The following is a 17,567-nucleotide window of genomic DNA, read 5'->3' on the forward strand; positions in this document are numbered from 1 at the left end:
CGGCAGCTTTGAAGGTCCCAGGAATTTCCGGGGCGCACGTACGTGCCCCGGAAATTACCGGCGAAGGCTTGGACCAGGTCGTCCCAGTTGGAGATCTGCCCCGGAGGCAGGTGCTCCAACCAGGCACGAGCGGTGTCGGAGAGGAACAGGGGGAGGTTGCGGATGATGAGGTTGTCATCGTCCGTTCCACCCAGTTGGTAGGCCAGCCGGTAGTCCGCGAGTCACTGTTCCGGTCTCGTCTCCCCCGAGTACTTTGTGATAGTAGTCGGGCGTCGGAACCGGGTCGGGAATGGCGCCCGTCGTATGGCACGGCTGAAGGCCTGCGGACCGGGTGGTTCGGGCGAGGGACTCCAATCCTCCCCGCTATCGTAGCGTCCTCCACGCCTGGGGTGGTAGCCTCGGCGCACCCTCTCGTCGAGGTGGGCCCGACGGTCGCGGTGATGGTGCTCGTTGCCGAGGCGACCCGGGGCCGCAGGCGCTGTGTTGCGCGTGCGCTCGGTGTGGACCGAGGCTTCCCGCATGAATCAGGAAGTCGTGGCACGATGTTCCGAGGGGTACCCCTGCCTCCGGGAGGCGGAGCTCTCGGCCTGTCGGACCGCGGCGCCCTCCAGGAGATTCTTGAGCTCTCCCTGGATTCATCGCCCCTCGGTGGTTGATGGCTCCGGCATCGCGCGGAGAAGCATTGCTGCTGCAGCCAGGTTCTGGCCGACCCCACTGGAAGAGGGTGGCGGCCTCATCCTGACATCGTCGGCGATGCGGTGCTGGATACCCTGGGGTGGATGGCGCACTTCTCCGGACGGAGGTTGGCCCGCCCATTCCTGCCCGACGTCCTAGCGGATCGGCTCAAGTGCTCCTGCTCCCTCGTCGAGCCTGGCCTGCACCCCGCGGGTTTGCTCGAGCTGTGGGTCATGACCCCCCGCCGGAACGGGGACCACAGCTAGCTCCCGTAGGATGTCAACGCGTGGCACAGGCCTAGGGAGATCATCGTTCTCCGGCATACCGAGATGGTTGCCCTCGGAGGGACCCCCTAGATCGACGTGGAAACATTCACGACTTGGGCCGCAGTCCTCGTCGTCGAGGCTGCGGCTACCGTCGGAACAGTCGGAAAGGCAGTAGTCGCATGCGGTCATGAAGTCCCGCATGGCACTGGGGTTGCCAAGTCCAGAGAAATCCCAACAGAAGTCGGGCTCGTCATCTTCCTCGGACCCCGAGGGCCCGTAGGTCAAGACGTCCGTCAGCCGGTCCCAGGGTGACCGCATACGAAACCCTACAGGGTTTGGACTTGCCTCTACGAGAGCGTCCGCCAAAGCGAAGTCGCTTGGCGGGTCGAGACTGAATCTAATGGGCGCGAGATGGGAACCGGTGGGTACCTCTTGGTCGACGGGCGGTGACGAAGTCACGTCAGGGACTGACTGCACCGTCGTCCCAGGTACGAGGGTGACGCCCAGCAAGCCTTTCGCGAGCGTGCTGGCGTCGTCCATTTGCTCGGAATTGGCGTGTCGCGGGGAGACGGCGCTCGTCTTCATCTCAAACGCGAGGTCGATGCCCGACGCGCCCCCTGTTGGGGCACCGGCGCCGTCGACTTGCTCGACAGCCAACGAGGGGCCGCCTCCTGCTTGGCCTTGGTTGCCCCGCCTCCTCCTCCGTCGGCGGGGGAGAGGGCGGGGTGAGCTTGAATGTTGTTCTTCCACCACGCGGGGAAGACGTCGTCGATTCCGTCGCCGGTGGGCGGGCTGTCGACCGCCATTGTCGCTGTCGCACGGCGGAGGAAGGAGTATCATGTCGTAGCTGCCATCGAGGGACATGAACTCAAGACTCCCGAAACGGAGCACCGTCCCGGGCTAGAAAGGTTGCTGGAGACTGCCCATCTGGAGCTTGACGGGAAGCTGTTCGTCAACACGCAGCAGGCCCCTACCTGGCGCGCCAACTGTCGGCGTTTCGAGACCAGGGGGTCCCTGTGCCGACGAGTGAAATGTCGCCGCGTGCCCCAGCCCAGATGGGTCGACGTGAGGCCGAGCGCGAAGGGGGGAAGAAAGGCAGCCGGAGACGGGCGTGAGAGAGGTGGAAATCCCGCGGCCTTCGTGTTCGTCCCGCACCCAGGTCGGGTGCGCTTGCAGTAGGGGGTTACAAGCGTCCACGCGGGAGGGGGAGCGAGCGGCCTCACGCGAGCGCCTGTCCCGTCCTCTTCCCCGCGCGGCCAACCCTCTGTAAGAGGGCCCTGGTCCTTCCTTTTATAGGCGTAAGGAGAGGATCCAGGTGTACAATGGGGGGTGTAACAGAGTGCTACGTGTCTAGCGGAGGAGAGCTAGCGCCCTAAGTACATGCCGTCGTGGCAGCCGGAGAGGTTTTGGCACCCGGTTCGTGTGGTGTCGTGGCCGTCGGAGAGGCGCTGGAGCCTCGCGGAAGGACAGCTGTCAGGGTTGTCGAGTCCTTGCTGACGTCCTCTTGCTTCCGTAAGGGGCCTGAGAGCCGCCGTCGTCACAGAGCGTGCGGGGCGCCATCATTGCCTATCTGGCGGAGCGAGCCAGATGGGACGCCGGTCTTGTTCCCCGTAGCCTGAGTCAGCTTGGGGTTGGGTAATGATGGCGCCTCCTGTCGATGTGGTCGGTCCGCGCCCTAGGTTGGGCGATGTGGAGGCTCCTCCGAGGTCGAGGTCGAGTCTGTCTTCCGTGGCCGTGGTCGAGTCCGAGCCCCTGGGTCGGGCGAGGCAGAGACCGTCGGCTGAGGCCAGGGCTGAGTCCGAGCCCTGGGGTCGGGCGAAGCGGAGTTCGTCGTCTTCTGGGGCTGAGCCCAAGTCCGAGCCCTGGGTCGGGTGGAGCGGAGTTCGTCGTCTTCTGGGGCTGAGCCCAAGTCCGAGCCCTGGGTCGGGCGGAGCGGAGTTTGCCGTCTTCCGGGGCTGAGCCCGAGTCCGAGCCCTGGGTCGGGCGGAGCGGAGTTTGCCGTCTTCCGGGGCTGAGCCCGAGTCCGAGCCCTGGGTCGGGCGGAGCGGAGTTCGCCGTCTTCCGGAGCTGAGCCTGAGTCCGAGCCCTAGGTCGGGCGGAGCGGAGTTCGTCGTCTTCCGGGGCTGAGCCCGAGTCCGAGCCCTGGGTCGGGCGAAGCGGAGCTTCCTATGGTGCCTGAGGTCGGGCCTGACTGCCGGTCAGCCTCACTCTGTCGAGCGGCACAGCAGTCGGAGCGGCGCAGGCGGCGCTGTCCTTCTGTCAAGCCGGTCAGTGGAGCGGCGAAGTGACTGCGGTCACTTCGGCTCTGTCGACTGGAGGACGCGTGTCAGGATAAAGGTGTCAGACCACCTTTGCATTAAATGCTCCCGCGATCTGGTCGGTTGGCGCGACGATTTGGTCAGGGTTGCTTCTTGGCGAAGATAGAGCCTCGGGCGAGCCGTAAGTATGTTCGTCGCTGGAGGGGGGCCTCGGGCGAGACGGAGATCCTCCGGGGTCGGCTGCCCTTGTCCGAGGCTAGGCTCGGGCGAGGCGTGATCGAGTCCCTCGAATGGACCGATCCCTGACTTAGTCGCACCCATCAGGCCTTTGCAGCTTTATGCTGATGGGGGTTACCAGCTGAGAATTAGGAGACTTGAGGGTACCCCTAATTATGGTCCCCGACAATTTCTAACAGTAGGAATTCTCTGTTCAGAAATAAATTCTCTTTATTAGTTGTTACTTCAATGTCATCACCTCTATAGGTTATTTGAATGATTCGTGAGACCGCACAAGTTGTTGGTACTATAGTTATAGAGGGCATCAATGGTAGTAACAAGGCAACAACCTAACCATCCAAAGCTTTTTTTCTTTTTCTTTTCGTCGTCAGCATCCACAATGATAAGTAACCACTGCTAGAGATGAACCACACGAGTTTCATTTTTACTCTTATCTCAGTTGTTTTCTATTGCAGAAAGACTCGCCTCTTAGGTTCAAGTAGCTGGAATGGTTCGAGGATATCGGCCTGCTCCACACCCAGTCGCTCGCTTCTTGATCTGAACACGTCGTGGAGGGGGAGGGGCTTCAAATTACGTCTGCCACCATGAAAACAATTAATCCATGCATAGGTGTGTGAACCAGTTCAACGGCGAGAGCAAGTCGATGCCCCTTCCACTTGGCAAAGAAGTCACAAGGTTTGCACATCGAATTTGTTCTCATGTTCTTCAGGAGTATGAATATCCTCTAGGTGGACTCTGTTGTAGTTTTTAGTCCCATGAATTTGTTTATTGCGATTATCTATAGCCTATGTGATGTTCAGATGATCTGACTCCTGGAAGACGTCCTAATTGAGATTAAGGCTCGACGTAATTTAGATATCAGCTTAGTTCCAGTTCTAGGCAACATAGTAATTCCCATTTTTTTCTTATAATGATATGAATCTTGATGCTTTGACAATTTGATATTAGAACAATCATTTTAGTCTAACATTTTTCATGACATGGTGTGTACTATGCAGGCAAGAGTAAGTCTTTAATCTTTTTTTAAGTAGGCCACATCAGTGAGACATTGCAGCTCATACGGGTCTTGAAAGGCGTCCTGATTCCGATGAAAGCCCGAGGTGATTTGGATACTAGCTTAGTTCCAATTCTGTGCGACATAGTAAATTCAATTTTTTTTTCTTGTAGTGATGTGAATCTTGATGGCTTGACATTGGTTTTAGGACAATCATTTTATTCTAACCTTTTTCATGACTTGGTGTGTACTGTGCAGGCAAGAGGAGGTCTCTAATCCCTTCTAAAGTAGGCTATATCACTGAGACATTGCAGCCCATAATAGAAGAGGTACATGATCTCGATGTTATACTCCTTATCTAGATTTGATTTGAAGGGGCATTAGTAGTTTAGTACATTTCTTACAAAATGTAAATTCTACATAATTTTGATTGTTTGTACAATACAACTTATTTACGGTTATTCTTCTGTTTGTTTTTTGTTCAAATTGTAGGTATTTGAGGTTCAGCTGCTAATGGTCCTGTGATTTTCCATTTCTGCCATCATCATTATCATCATCCTTGGCCAATACAAATATTGTTCGAAGGGAATCACATAGTTCACTATAATTATAAGGGCAGTAAATTAAATTAGTGATATAATGAAGCACCAATCATCTTACTTTTCCTCGATACATTGTTAACTTCACTCGAAATCTGACTTATTTACTTAATTTTATATGTTCATTCACTATTTGCGATTGTCGCAAACCTATCACCAAAAACTAAGAGTTCTACTGAACACAAATATGCCTTTTCCATTGAAGACAATGCAGTGTTGTTTTTTACATCTTTTAATTTTCATTGAAACAATATAGTTTATCCGATAAACAAACTACAGTCAGCTTTTTCCCCAAAAAATTCTTCAAGAAAATATACAACATAGTATTTAAACATGCCCCTTAACTGCATAAATAAAAGATTGTACAAGTCAGCAGCCATATTCTATTTAACAACGTGTTTATGTCCATGCACAGTAATATGTATACATAAAAACATAATTTATTGCCACACATACTACATATGCATTTTACATATCTACGAACTTATATCGGTTACACAACCTCACACAAAGAGCGGGAACAAATCTAGGCTACTCAATCTCAGGTAAGAAGGATTTCTTCCTCCCATTCTTAAATTGTCGTGATCCTACTTTCTTATACTAAGGGGATATTCTATTTTAATGTGCATTTTTAACTGATGGTGATTGTTAATAATTTTTTCTAAGAACAAAAACCTTAAGTGACTACATGATGTTTTTTAGTGCTAACTAATAAGTTGTGCAGTTGCTCCAGAATTCTACAAGCTTAGGTACAATAAAACAAGTTGTTATCATATTATTATATTGCTAAAGATTCCTAACGGATTTGATACTTTTGAGTATCTTGATTTGTTGTTTTTTCAGGTGATCCATGATTAATTGATGGAGAATTTCTTGACAAGATTGACATTGTTGTACTTATCATTGCATCTCTTAAAACGAAGTTGTATATTCTTCTATGGAAATAGTCTATTTTTTAATGTCACTTCAGTAACTCTATAGAAAGTTTTCATGCTCATGATGCTTTTAATTTTTCAGTTGTTTATTAATGAAATCTACCGAAAGAGCAGCAAACGCATTGTGTTTTATACTATAGACTGCAAGGATTCATGTGGTGAAGTATTTATTGATTTATATAAGCATAGCTATGTTCAGGTATGCTGCATACTTGAACGTGATCAACATTGATTTTTAATGTTTAGAGCTAGGAAAAAGGTATACCTTTATGACCTAAGTATCCCTGTGCAACCACTTGCAATTAATGTATGTTCTGCCAATCTACCTATAGTATCTGTTCGTTTTCTTTAAAACTATAAATGGGCATACATGCAGTTAAAATGTTAAACTCATCAATGTTTCCCTTATATATATTTGCACATAAAAAATGTGTCATAAAATGTGAGGAAAACCATATGTTCAAAACTATAAATAGTTTACTGAATTATCACTTATATTATGAAATGTGTATATATATATATATATATATATATATATATATATATATATATATATATATATATATATATAACTTGCTTGAAACAATATAATATTATTATAACTTATAATACGCTCTTTTATCTTACAACAAACACTGTAACTTGGTTTCCTTTGATTTGCTCTTACGTGCTTATTTACTCTCAAACATATTTACAATATTCATACATTATCCGTTTGATTGGTTGCCCGTATCAACTCATCTCGGACCATCGCATGTGTTGATTTTGTTTGAGCTTATGTTTGTTTGAATGTACGTGGTAGACGCAGGTTGCATTAGTGGATGCAAAACAAGTCATTTTAAGGTTATTAACCTGCATCCGTCCATACGCCCAAAACTACGGTATCCAGCCGGCCAGGGCGCGCCCAGTCTGTCCATACGCGCGCAGCTCTCCAATCAAGCCCTATACTATTCTACTAAGCAGATCGGCACGCGCGCATAGACGCGCACCATACACTAGTAATCTACATATTTGCACGATGCAATGCACTCCCGTTTTCTACTGTCCGGCCGAGCCACCGGCATTTGCCAAACGCTCACGGCTGCTGACGCTGACGCCGCACCAGTGTGCGCCGCCGCAGCCACCAGTCGATCCCACGCATACAAAATGCCAAGGTGTTTGACCATTTGACACAAGGCCCCAAGCCCTGTACCAAAGCGGCGGCTTTCGAGATGGCCCCGGGGGCCTGTTCATCACGTACTAGACCTGAGCATGGGCCACCCGACCCGGTCGACCCGACCCGACCCGCCCGAAAAAAACCCGACCCGGTCGGACCGGGCCAGTGTGTTGGGCGGGCTCGGACCGTGTTTTTTAACCCGTCAATATTTTCGGGTCGGGCTCGGGCCTAAAATTAAGCCCGCGGGCCAGCCCGTCAGCCCGAAATCTGGACTGGTGACTTGCGTTCACCGCTAATCTTCAATGTTGTGGTAGAGAGATCAGCACAGCAGGCCTCTGCTCTGATCACGGACTGAGCAGGTGGCCTGTGCGGCGTACCGTGCCCGGTTTTTTTTATCACAGAGACACAGACTCACAGTGCCCGACCGGAGTACCGTGCCTGTGCGGAGTCAGAGTGCGTGCGTGGCTGCGGGGGTGAGAAGAAAAATTAAAAAAACGCGTCCACGCCTGTAGCCAGCAGCTGGTGACACGCTGCCTGTCGGGTCATCGGGTTGGCCCGTGGGCCATCGGGTCGGGCCACGGGCGGGCTCGGGCTGGGATTTTACATTTTTTGTCGGGCCGTGGGCGGGCTCGGGCTAAAGAGTTTTTATATCGGGTTCAGTATGGCCCGACCCGAACCCGGCCCGGCCCGGTAAATGATCAGGTTGATCACGTACACATACCAACTGACCAACAAACACCATATACCGCGCTAGCTGTAGGCTGTAGCAACCTGTTTCGTCTAAAGGAAACAGGCACACACTCCCACTCCTTTCAAGTTCCAGCGCAAGCAGTTCACACTGGCAGGCACGTCTCAACATGGCCGTTGAAAAAGAAAATTAATGCAGCTTAATTGCATATAAAACCAGCTCATCCAGCGGGGCACCCCCTCCCTCTCCGTCCCCATCCATCCCTGCAGCTGCATACCCATCTTATTCCCCTCAACAACCTGCACATACAGAGCAGCTGCATATATGCTGCATTGATACAGATTTGCGCTTGAGAGCCACGGCCACCACAACACCAGCACTAACAAATCCCCAAAAAAAAAGTCTAGCCACAGCCCACAGCACTTCTTCTCCACAACGACCCCACAGAGGGCCAGAGCAAGACATCCGCACCGCATCGCATATACCCAGAGCTGTGATCGCTGCCATTAATTCTCCCCTCATAGGCCTCCAACAAGGTCGATGGAGGAACAACACATGGCTGGGCCGCCGTACCGCTACCGCCTTCAGCATCGCCGGCTGATGGACATAGCACCCGCAAGCGCGAGCGACGACGATTCAGGTACGTGTACATCCCAGAGTTAGCTAGTTCTTGCTTGCGGCCGCCGATCGATGGACATCGACGCGGCAGTGTCGTTCAGTCAAGTCCGGCCGGCCGGGATCGGGTCGGGGTGACTGAGTTGCTGAGGAGGGTGTTCTCGCTGTGCTGCTGTGCTCCAGGGCATCACGGCTCCAACGGGATGGCCATCATGGTGTCGATCCTGGTGGTGGTCATCGTCTGCACCCTCTTCTACTGCGTCTACTGCTGGAGATGGAGGAAGCGCAACGGTGAGCTAGCTTTAGCTTTCACCTTCCGTTCGTTCGTGTCGAACATCTATGGTGCGGTTGTTGCGTTCGCACTCGCGTGATGCGCCTCTACAGCTGCTGTGCCGGTCGCCGTCATGCTAGAGTTCGCCTAGTCGATCGTCATGACGATCGAGAGCTAGCGAGCGCGCGTCTCATGGCGTGGTCCTTGCAGCTGTCAGGAGAGCGCAGATAGAGAGGCTGAGGCCGATGTCCAGCTCGGACCTGCCGCTCATGGACCTGTCCTCCATCCACGAGGCCACCAACAGCTTCTCCAAGGAGAACAAGCTCGGCGAAGGCGGTTTCGGGCCCGTCTATCGGGTAAGACAATCTGTTTATTTGCAGCAGCAAGACTGTTCTTTGGATGAGATCGATTATTACTTTGGATCGACTGGATTGATAGGCTTAGTTTCTTGGCCGACAGGGCGTGATGGGCGGCGGCGCGGAGATCGCCGTGAAGCGGCTGTCGGCTCGGTCGCGGCAGGGCGCGGCGGAGTTCCGCAACGAGGTGGAGCTGATCGCCAAGCTGCAGCACCGGAACCTGGTCCGCCTGCTGGGATGCTGCGTCGAGAGGGACGAGAAGATGCTCGTCTACGAGTACCTCCCCAACCGAAGCCTCGACTCCTTCCTCTTCGGTTAGTCACCGCCGCTCATCACTCCGCTGGCGTATTCTTTTGTCGTGTCACAGATTATGCGTCTGTAGTCGTGGTCGTGGAGCACGAAAATGTACAGAATGTCAGATTTGGTTGGTGCTTGGTTTGAATCTGAATATCCGATGCGCGTGTCCATAGGAGAGATCAGATGCACATGGCTAACCTAACCCAGATTTTTAGCTCATGGGCTCTGAGCTATGGGTATAGTTTAAGTTTACTGGACTCTGAGTCAATTAGGTCGTATCAAGCTACTAGATCGATGCGAGATAGGTCAATGGGAAACCAAGCAGTAGCATGGAAAAATCGTGTAGCATCATGTGCGTCACGCGATCAGCATTGGTCAGAGTTAACAACGGTTGGTGATGGATCGATCTAATAACTAATTAGGAGGATTCTGAAGCCGAAGCTGTGAAGCGATGGTGGAGTGGAACTAATGTGATGAAGCTTTTCTTTGTGATAATACTCTCAGATAGCAGGAAGAGCGGGCAGCTGGACTGGAAGACGAGGCAGAGCATCGTCCTGGGGATCGCCCGCGGCATGCTGTACCTGCACGAGGACTCGTGCCTCAAGGTCATCCACAGGGACCTCAAGGCCAGCAACGTGCTCCTGGACAACAGGATGAACCCTAAGATCTCCGACTTCGGCATGGCCAAGATCTTCGAGGAGGAGGGCAACGAGCCTAACACGGGCCCCGTGGTTGGCACCTAGTAAGTCAGTGCGAGTGCAATGCCAATGCCTTGCTACATTGCCGAGAGCAGTCGATTCTGACCTGCATCTCCCCTAAAAAAATAAAAACCAATGCAGCGGGTACATGGCTCCGGAGTACGCCATGGAGGGCGTCTTCTCGGTGAAGTCAGACGTCTTCAGCTTCGGGGTGCTGGTGCTAGAGATCCTCAGCGGGCAGCGGAACGGCTCCATGTACCTCCAGGAGCACCAGCACACCCTGATTCAAGATGTAAGTAAAAGACCCTCCTTCTCTCGCAAGCTCTGCTTCTTCTTCTTTTTTTCTCTCTCTCTCTCTCTCTATATATATATATATATATATATATATATATATATCGTTGATGACGAATTCAACCTTCTCACGTACGGTACGGTACGGCAGGCCTGGAAGCTGTGGAACGAGGACAGGGCGGCGGAGTTCATGGACGCGGCGCTGGCGGGGTCGTACCCGCGGGACGAGGCGTGGCGGTGCTTCCACGTGGGGCTGCTGTGCGTGCAGGAGAGCCCGGACCTCCGGCCCACCATGTCCAGCGTGGTGCTCATGCTCATCAGCGACCAGACGGCGCAGCAGATGCCGGCGCCGGCGCAGCCGCCGCTGTTCGCCAGCAGCAGGCTCGGCAGGAAGGCGTCCGCGTCGGACTTGTCGCTGGCCATGAAGACGGAGACGACCAAGACGCAGTCCGTCAACGAGGTGTCCATCTCCATGATGGAGCCACGGTGAGACGAGGGGGGGCGGGGGGGCTTGCTTGATCGTCAACCAACAAGTGTCCGTCTCCGTCTCCGTCCCATCCGCATGAGAAACCCTTACTCGGGGAGCCGTCGTGATTTGCTTGGTTCTTTGATCAGCAACGGCGGCAACAACAGCAGGCACACTTTTCGTCGAGGATACGCTGTGCGTCGTCGTCGGTGCGCGCGTGTATGTGTGTGTGATGGTTACGGATGTCTTGCGAGCCGTAATCGCGCTGGGAAAGTCCCAGCCTTTGTCGCGGGGAAAATCTTGTAGCCATGACATGTGCAGCGAGAAAAACGCCTTTGAGTTTGAGACTAGAAAGAAAAGGATCCACATTCCACGGCCGAGGCAAGAAGATGAGATGACACAAAACAGAACCTTTGCTGAACTTTCAATGCCACATTGGATTGGTACCACTGAGAGGGGAAGGTGACCGGTGCGTGCCGACTTGGACTTGTTTTTCTCACGCTGTCAAAAGAAAAGGAGAGAAAAAAAAATCTGCAAACATCCAATCCAAGCACGCGCACCACGAAAGAGCGTTGAACGAACACCCGGCAACCTTTACGTCTAACCAACCAACGACTCCATGACGCCACCATCCACGCACGCACCTACTCCAACTAGCCAGCCCGCCGCAGTGTAAAGAAAGAACACGCGGGTAGATTTTAAAAAAAAAAACTCGTCTTGCCGGCTCAGCTGCCAGGCGGCGTCGTAGTCATCTCCTTGGCGCATGCGGGTGACGACGGCGACCCGAGTCATCAGTCAGCGGCGCTATCCTCGGCTCGTGCTCCGTCAGGACGACCTGTGGCAACAACCTGCAACAAGTTCGTCCAGACGTCGGAGTCGGACCACCCATCACAATCATATGTCGCGGCCGTGGAAGCTTCATCACCCGACCTGCTGATTGTCCGGCCGCGATCCCGCGACGCGCGGAAAGGGACCTCGCATGTTCTCTCTCTCTCCCCTGCGCGCCTTAAGTGCGCTTCGCCTTCGTAGGGATAGCACAGGCGCACAGCGAATTAGGCAGGCTCGTCGGGGAACAGATCGATCCCGTCCCGGTCCTGAAATAGTGCAGGTTCTGGGCAGACCCGGGCACGAGCAACGGCGCAGCGACATCCCACCCTGCCACCGGGGCATGCAAAAAGCGAGGGGGTCAGGGGGGCGATAGGAACGTCAAGGATGGTTTGGCCGCCCGTACACCTACCCACCAGCCCGTTGCCCGGTGGCATCATGATCGGCGGATCGTGGATTGACGAAGAAAATGATTAACGGGGTTCTTTAAATTTGGTAAAATAACTTTATTTCTCATATTAGTACTAGCTAACTATAATAAATGAGATGGTAATAGATCAATTTATTTTATTTCATAAATCAAACCAAAAAACGAGTGAGAAGATGATAAACTAGCTTATCCCTAAAACCACACCATAAATCAGTACCCATCTCTTTGCTGCTGATGTACGCTCGGACGTAATGCTAATAGTTTCTGGGCCATCTTAAGCCGAAACAAGCGTGCTTGGCATATGATCGCTATGTGCATCCGGCCCAGCGTCTAGTACACCGGGGTCGATGATGGGCCATATGCTTTGTAAGCAAGAAGCCACCACACAAGGCCTGAGAGTGCTTCTGCCGAGCCGAGAGAGAGACAGGAGAGACAGATCTAAACCCTATTTCAGCACTCTTGTCTTGATATGTGTTTGACTAGTCAGATACTTTCCCGTTCTTTTTTTATTTATTACGTTTTAGAGTTGCGAATATTCGAGAACAGATGTAGTATAAAAAAACTTCTCACGCATATCAGGTGTGTTTGGTTTAGCCGCCAAGCACTAAAACACCATTTAAAGATCACGACAAATGAAAGAAAAAAATATAGGATGGACCCAACTAAACGGCTACAGTATAGAGCCCTTTCTACTTTAAACTATGTGTATTTTAAAATTTAGGAGAGACTTTAGTGGTATTTTATAGGTTCTAGTAGGGGAGGTTCGAGCCTCGCCCACCCCATTGATGCCTTCGTCCATGTGTCAAACCTATGCTCCAATGCCTTATACGTGGCCAATGGGTCGTGCCGGACAGGCACGGTCCGAGCCTATCATGGGTCGGACTGATTTAATCGGGACATAGCATGACAGGATAAATGACGAACCCGTGTCGTGTTGGTCCGTAGGCCGAAGTCTGAACTCAAGCACGGACCGACTAGTTTTAAACGGGTCGTGTCGAGCTATCGCATTGTACTAGTAGCTGCATTATGCGACCATGTTGTGAGTTCACTGCTGGCTAGTTTACTACTGGGGTATTTTGAAGCTGTTGGTGGTGTTTGGTTCCCACCTCCTAAACTTTAGTTAGTCACTTTTAGTTTCTAATATACCAAACAGGGTAACTAAAATATGTTTTTAAAATAAAATTTCTAGGGACTAGAGTTTAAGAGAGTGACTAAAGAAACCAAACACTTTAGGGGTATATGTTTTGCCTTTTAAACTTTTAGGAGAGATCTAATATAGAGTATTGGAAGTAGAAATATCTTTGGAGATTGGAGATGCTCTTATCATGTCCTCCGTACAGGCCCCTATCTTTGACGTGGCCGTATCGTATGCACAAAGGGCAGGCCTATGCACATGTGCAATCCTGGCGCTTCATCGATGATCCGACAGTCACAACAACTTTCACATTTTAACCCTCCGGCATCTGTCTCTGTGGTGCGAATTTCTTTTGCGAACACTCCCTCCCCTTCTTTGCACGGAAACAAATCCCCTGCAGTACCATCTGTTGGCTTCTCATAGAAGAAGGATCCGGCTCGTGCAGAGGCCTCGCTCGAATTCGAACGAGCTTCAGTTAAGGCCACCGCCGCCGAAACAAATACCAGCTGCCACCTTCTCGCCGTCGTCTCGGCCTGCAGCTTCACTCGTCGAACATCCTTGCTCACCGTCACTGTCAGATCAAGTGTGATGAACGTAGATGGTTCTGTAGTTAATATTGTACCTACTACGTGTTAGATATTAGGATCTTTACTGTGTCTAACTTAGTCAATCCGAGATCACTAGATAGATAATAAATGGATCTATACGTGTTCACCACTAACACGTGTAAACAGAGGGGATATGCACCTGTAGAAGAGGAGGGCGGATCCAGTATCGTCATTAGTTTGTCACTCTTCTTTGACAGGCAATGGGTCATGTCTATGGATTAGGGTTTAGAGCTAGGTACTAGCGTTCGCTTTCATGTGGTCCTTAATACTGTATATAGCGTCATGCATGTGACCGAGGGCTTCAATTGTGGTTAACCTAGGCTCTCCCAATCAAATGTCTGATTAAGAAGATGGACAATAGGATTTAACTTAATCCAGTCACTTATGACCTGTCTGTCATAGAGGACACACCCAACACTACACACTACGATGCCAAGATGCTTAATCCACGTACACAAGAAAAACAGGAGAAATGTTTAAGTTCAAATCTGAAGCCACAATTTCTAAATCACTATCCAAGATGCTTTGCATCACCTCTGTGCCCAGCCTTCCCTAGCCTCTCGCGGGCGTCGCCTCTATGGCCGTCTTCTTAATCACCTGTTTGGGGAAGACGATGCAGTGGGGGTGCTTGCAAAAGAAATCCCCCCCACAAGGACACATGCGGAAGGGTTTAAATGTGAAAGTTATTGTGACCGTCGGATCATCTATGAAGCATCAGGACTTCACACGTGCATATATGCATAGGGCTGCCCATGTGATACGATACAGCCTCATCTTTGATTCGTGACAGTTGATAACTCTCACTCGGCCTCGGCCACCCTCTCAAACCAAACAGAACCCACACGCGTGCACGGACACGGAGCACGCGTGCGCGCCCCACGAGCGATGTCTCCCCTTCGCCGCGCGCGCTCTACCCTGCTCCTCCTCCACTACGTGGCCGCCTCCCACTTCCTGCTGTGCGCGCCGATCCAGCGCACCGCCGCGGCCACATTGCCGGACCCCGCGCCACTCGACCCGGCACTGATCCTCCCCTCGGCGACCTCGGTGCAGCCCACCGCCACTACCATTCCCGGGGGCACGATCCCGGCGTTCCCCGAGCAGTCGGACTCGCTAGCGGGGTCCTCGTCCGCGTGCCCGCTCGCCCCTTCCCCGGCGCTCCTCCCGGCCGTGCGGTCCTCCTGCGCCACCGACGACGGCGCGCTGCCGCCGAGGCTGCGCTGCTGCCCCGCGCTGGCCGCGTGGCTGTTCGCCGCCTACGCGCCCACCGCGCTAGCGGAGCGGCCCCCGGCCGCGGCCGCGGCCGCTGCTACCGTGGACATGCCGCTGCCGCCCGACGACTCCGAGACGTGCGCGGGCGCCGCGGACCGCGCGCTGCGTGCGGCGGGAGCGGCGCTGCCCCGCCCCCCTGGCGCTGGCGGCAACGGGACGTGCGACGTGGCGTTCTGCTACTGCGGGGTGAGGCTGAGGCGGCTGGCCTGCGGGTCCCCGCCGGCCGAGGGCGGGATGTGGTCGCCAGCTGACGCCGCGGCGAGGGAGCTGGAGAAGGACTGCGCGCAGCCGGGCGTCCCCGGCTGTTCCAAATGCCTCCTTGCTCTTACCACGGTGAGATCGGATAGCTAACCTGATCACCTGGAACACCAATGCCTTCGTCATTAACGTTACTGTTAACCTGTAGTAGTTACGTTGGACACAGAAAACATCGATCAATTTACGCCTATGTCAGGCCACTAGTCGTTAAATGATCCATTCATTTCCGTTTCGAGCTAAGATCGTCTGTCATGGTCCGTGGAGGGTTCTCGATCGTCTTGCAAGCTCTGATCTAGCAGTACGGTAGGAGTTGAGTACTTGAGTTGGTAGCAGGTGTAGATACACTAGGAAAAGTTTCACTGATCACAGAATTTCACAGCACCATGCACTACTACCACACTGCGCATTCTCCATATTCTATTGCTTGCCTGACATGCTTTTCAGCCGACATGGCGTCGAATGCAAGCATTGGACGGATCGACCGATCGACGGTGCACCCACGGGGGCACAGTAGCTAGTGTTAGCATGATTGGGGTGTGACTGCGTGAGTGAGTGATTGAGTGGCCATAAATCATCATGAGGTCCGAATTCCGCGGACCTGTTGTGGGTAGGGCCTGGAGTCCGGAGAATGATTCGCTGGAACATGCCTCCACTCCCTCTGCCCACTTTGATTGCATGAGCATTTGGCCCCAGAGAACCGAGATGATCATGAACTCCATTCCTTCTTTCTTCGCTGAACGGAAGGGTCTTAGTGTCTCAGTATGGTTAGGCTATCTCCAGCAAGGTGTGTATATGAGCATGCAAAACATTGTTTTACATTGTAGATTATAGATTGTGTTTGAATAGAGAGTGAAATAGAAGGTGAGATAGAGAGACTGCTGAACATAAACTTAGAAGAATCCTATGCTCTGTGGACAGACCATCCGCCCGTCTAACTGAGCGTGTGTCGCTTTGCTTTGTCAGCAACCGAGCCATACACGCCCACAGGTTAAACTTGATTTCCGAGCCATGTCGCTACTTCCATACGCGCCCACAGGTTAAACTTGGTTTTCTTCTTTGCATTCATATAAACCTCAGCGCCGTCAGCTAGTGCAAAGTAATAAATGGCATGTATTACCTTGTTCTTGTTCCTTTGGGTTCACGTTGCTCAGTGCTTGTATATATACCGGCCTTTATTACCGTCTTACAGTGACACACTCGACGTCAACTTAACATGTCCTACGTTCCTTTTCATTTATCACGTTTTAGTTTAAAAATAAACTAACAGGCGACAAATATTTAAGAATAGAGGTATAATTTTCAAGACTGTTTTTTTATCAGTGTTTAGTGTTCGTCAGTGCGTGGACCTCATGCAAGTCCCTTGACATTCATTGCAGATAAAGGCCACGAATCCCGAGGGTGGCGCCGGCGCGAAGGCACCGGGCAAGAAGAAGGAGCAGATCGACCGATCGACCGCGAGTGACCGTGACTGCGAGCTCATGGGGCTCATGTGGGTGTTGCAGCGCAACGCCACACGGTACGGAGCGGCGGCCACGACCGTGATCCAGGCCCTAATGGCTGTGGATGAGGCGTTCGCCGCAGGGGTCACGGTGGCGGCAGATGATACGGGGGTAGCCGCGGCGTGCTCGCTGCCCGTGGACGACGACATGCCCCTCCCGGCCGAGTACGCGCAGGTCAGCAGGGCCAGCGACGCGCCTCGTCTCTACTACTTCCTGCTCGTGCTGCTCTCCATTCTAAGCTTTCGTTTTGTGTACTCGTTGTAATACTTTGCGATTTAATTGAAGTTCGTTATACGGTTTACCGTGATTTTTTTTCTCATATAAAGTTCTCTAATTCTACTACACCATGTATCACCTACATATGTACAAATAGTCCAGCTCCAACAAACGGACCATAACATCATGCTCGTGTCAGTCCGACACAAGGGACATGTCGTACTTAGGTTGAGATACCGACACATTGGGCCACACACAAGCACAACCTGTTATAACAACAGCACGACCTCGGTGCCCGATCCCCAAAAAAATTATGTGCGAGGTTGGTCATCGGTGGACATTTCTGAACCCTAACACTTTTCATTTTTATCCATCAAAGTCGCTCTCTCCCCCGCTCGCATTGAACCGCCTTTGGCCCTCCTCTTCCCTTTGTAGCAGCGATGGTGTGGATATTATCGTCGTCGTAGCCTTGTCGCCCTATTTGGACATCTATGACTATGCTCACTAGCTCTTGCGTCTTCTTTC

General features: G+C 52.2%; 2 protein-coding genes across 2 annotated transcripts; both read left to right on the forward strand.

The window, feature by feature from the left end:
* Positions 1 to 8,163: 8,163 nt before the first annotated feature.
* LOC100283009 (serine/threonine-protein kinase receptor) lies at positions 8,164 to 11,155 on the forward strand. Its single transcript, NM_001366955.1, has 7 exons — positions 8,164 to 8,448; positions 8,607 to 8,714; positions 8,905 to 9,050; positions 9,154 to 9,364; positions 9,852 to 10,089; positions 10,187 to 10,337; positions 10,488 to 11,155. Exons 1-7 carry the CDS (start codon positions 8,349 to 8,351, stop codon positions 10,824 to 10,826), a joined length of 1,293 nt encoding a protein of 430 aa, NP_001353884.1. The 5' UTR covers positions 8,164 to 8,348; the 3' UTR covers positions 10,827 to 11,155.
* A 4,029-nt stretch (positions 11,156 to 15,184) lies between these two features.
* LOC100193366 (uncharacterized) lies at positions 15,185 to 17,144 on the forward strand. Its single transcript, NM_001138496.1, has 2 exons — positions 15,185 to 15,402; positions 16,704 to 17,144. Exons 1-2 carry the CDS (start codon positions 15,304 to 15,306, stop codon positions 17,088 to 17,090), a joined length of 486 nt encoding a protein of 161 aa, NP_001131968.1. The 5' UTR covers positions 15,185 to 15,303; the 3' UTR covers positions 17,091 to 17,144.
* The last annotated feature ends 423 nt before the right edge of the window (positions 17,145 to 17,567 follow it).

This window comes from Zea mays, chromosome 5 (genome assembly GCF_902167145.1).
Source record: "Zea mays cultivar B73 chromosome 5, Zm-B73-REFERENCE-NAM-5.0, whole genome shotgun sequence".
NCBI lineage: Eukaryota > Viridiplantae > Streptophyta > Magnoliopsida > Poales > Poaceae > Zea > Zea mays.

What these genes read in the sequence shown, in the direction of transcription:
- LOC100283009 (NM_001366955.1), top strand. Translation starts at nt 8,349, where the DNA reads ATGGAGGAACAACACATGGCTGGGCCGCCGTACCGCTACCGCCTTCAG. An exon ending in GTTTCGGGCCCGTCTATCGG is followed by an intron (nt 9,051 to 9,153) that starts GTAAGACAATCT and finishes CTTGGCCGACAG; the next exon opens with GGCGTGATGGGCGGCGGCGC. An exon ending in AGCACACCCTGATTCAAGAT is followed by an intron (nt 10,338 to 10,487) that starts GTAAGTAAAAGA and finishes ACGGTACGGCAG; the next exon opens with GCCTGGAAGCTGTGGAACGA.
- LOC100193366 (NM_001138496.1), top strand. Translation starts at nt 15,304, where the DNA reads ATGTGGTCGCCAGCTGACGCCGCGGCGAGGGAGCTGGAGAAGGACTGC. An exon ending in GCCTCCTTGCTCTTACCACG is followed by an intron (nt 15,403 to 16,703) that starts GTGAGATCGGAT and finishes CATTCATTGCAG; the next exon opens with ATAAAGGCCACGAATCCCGA.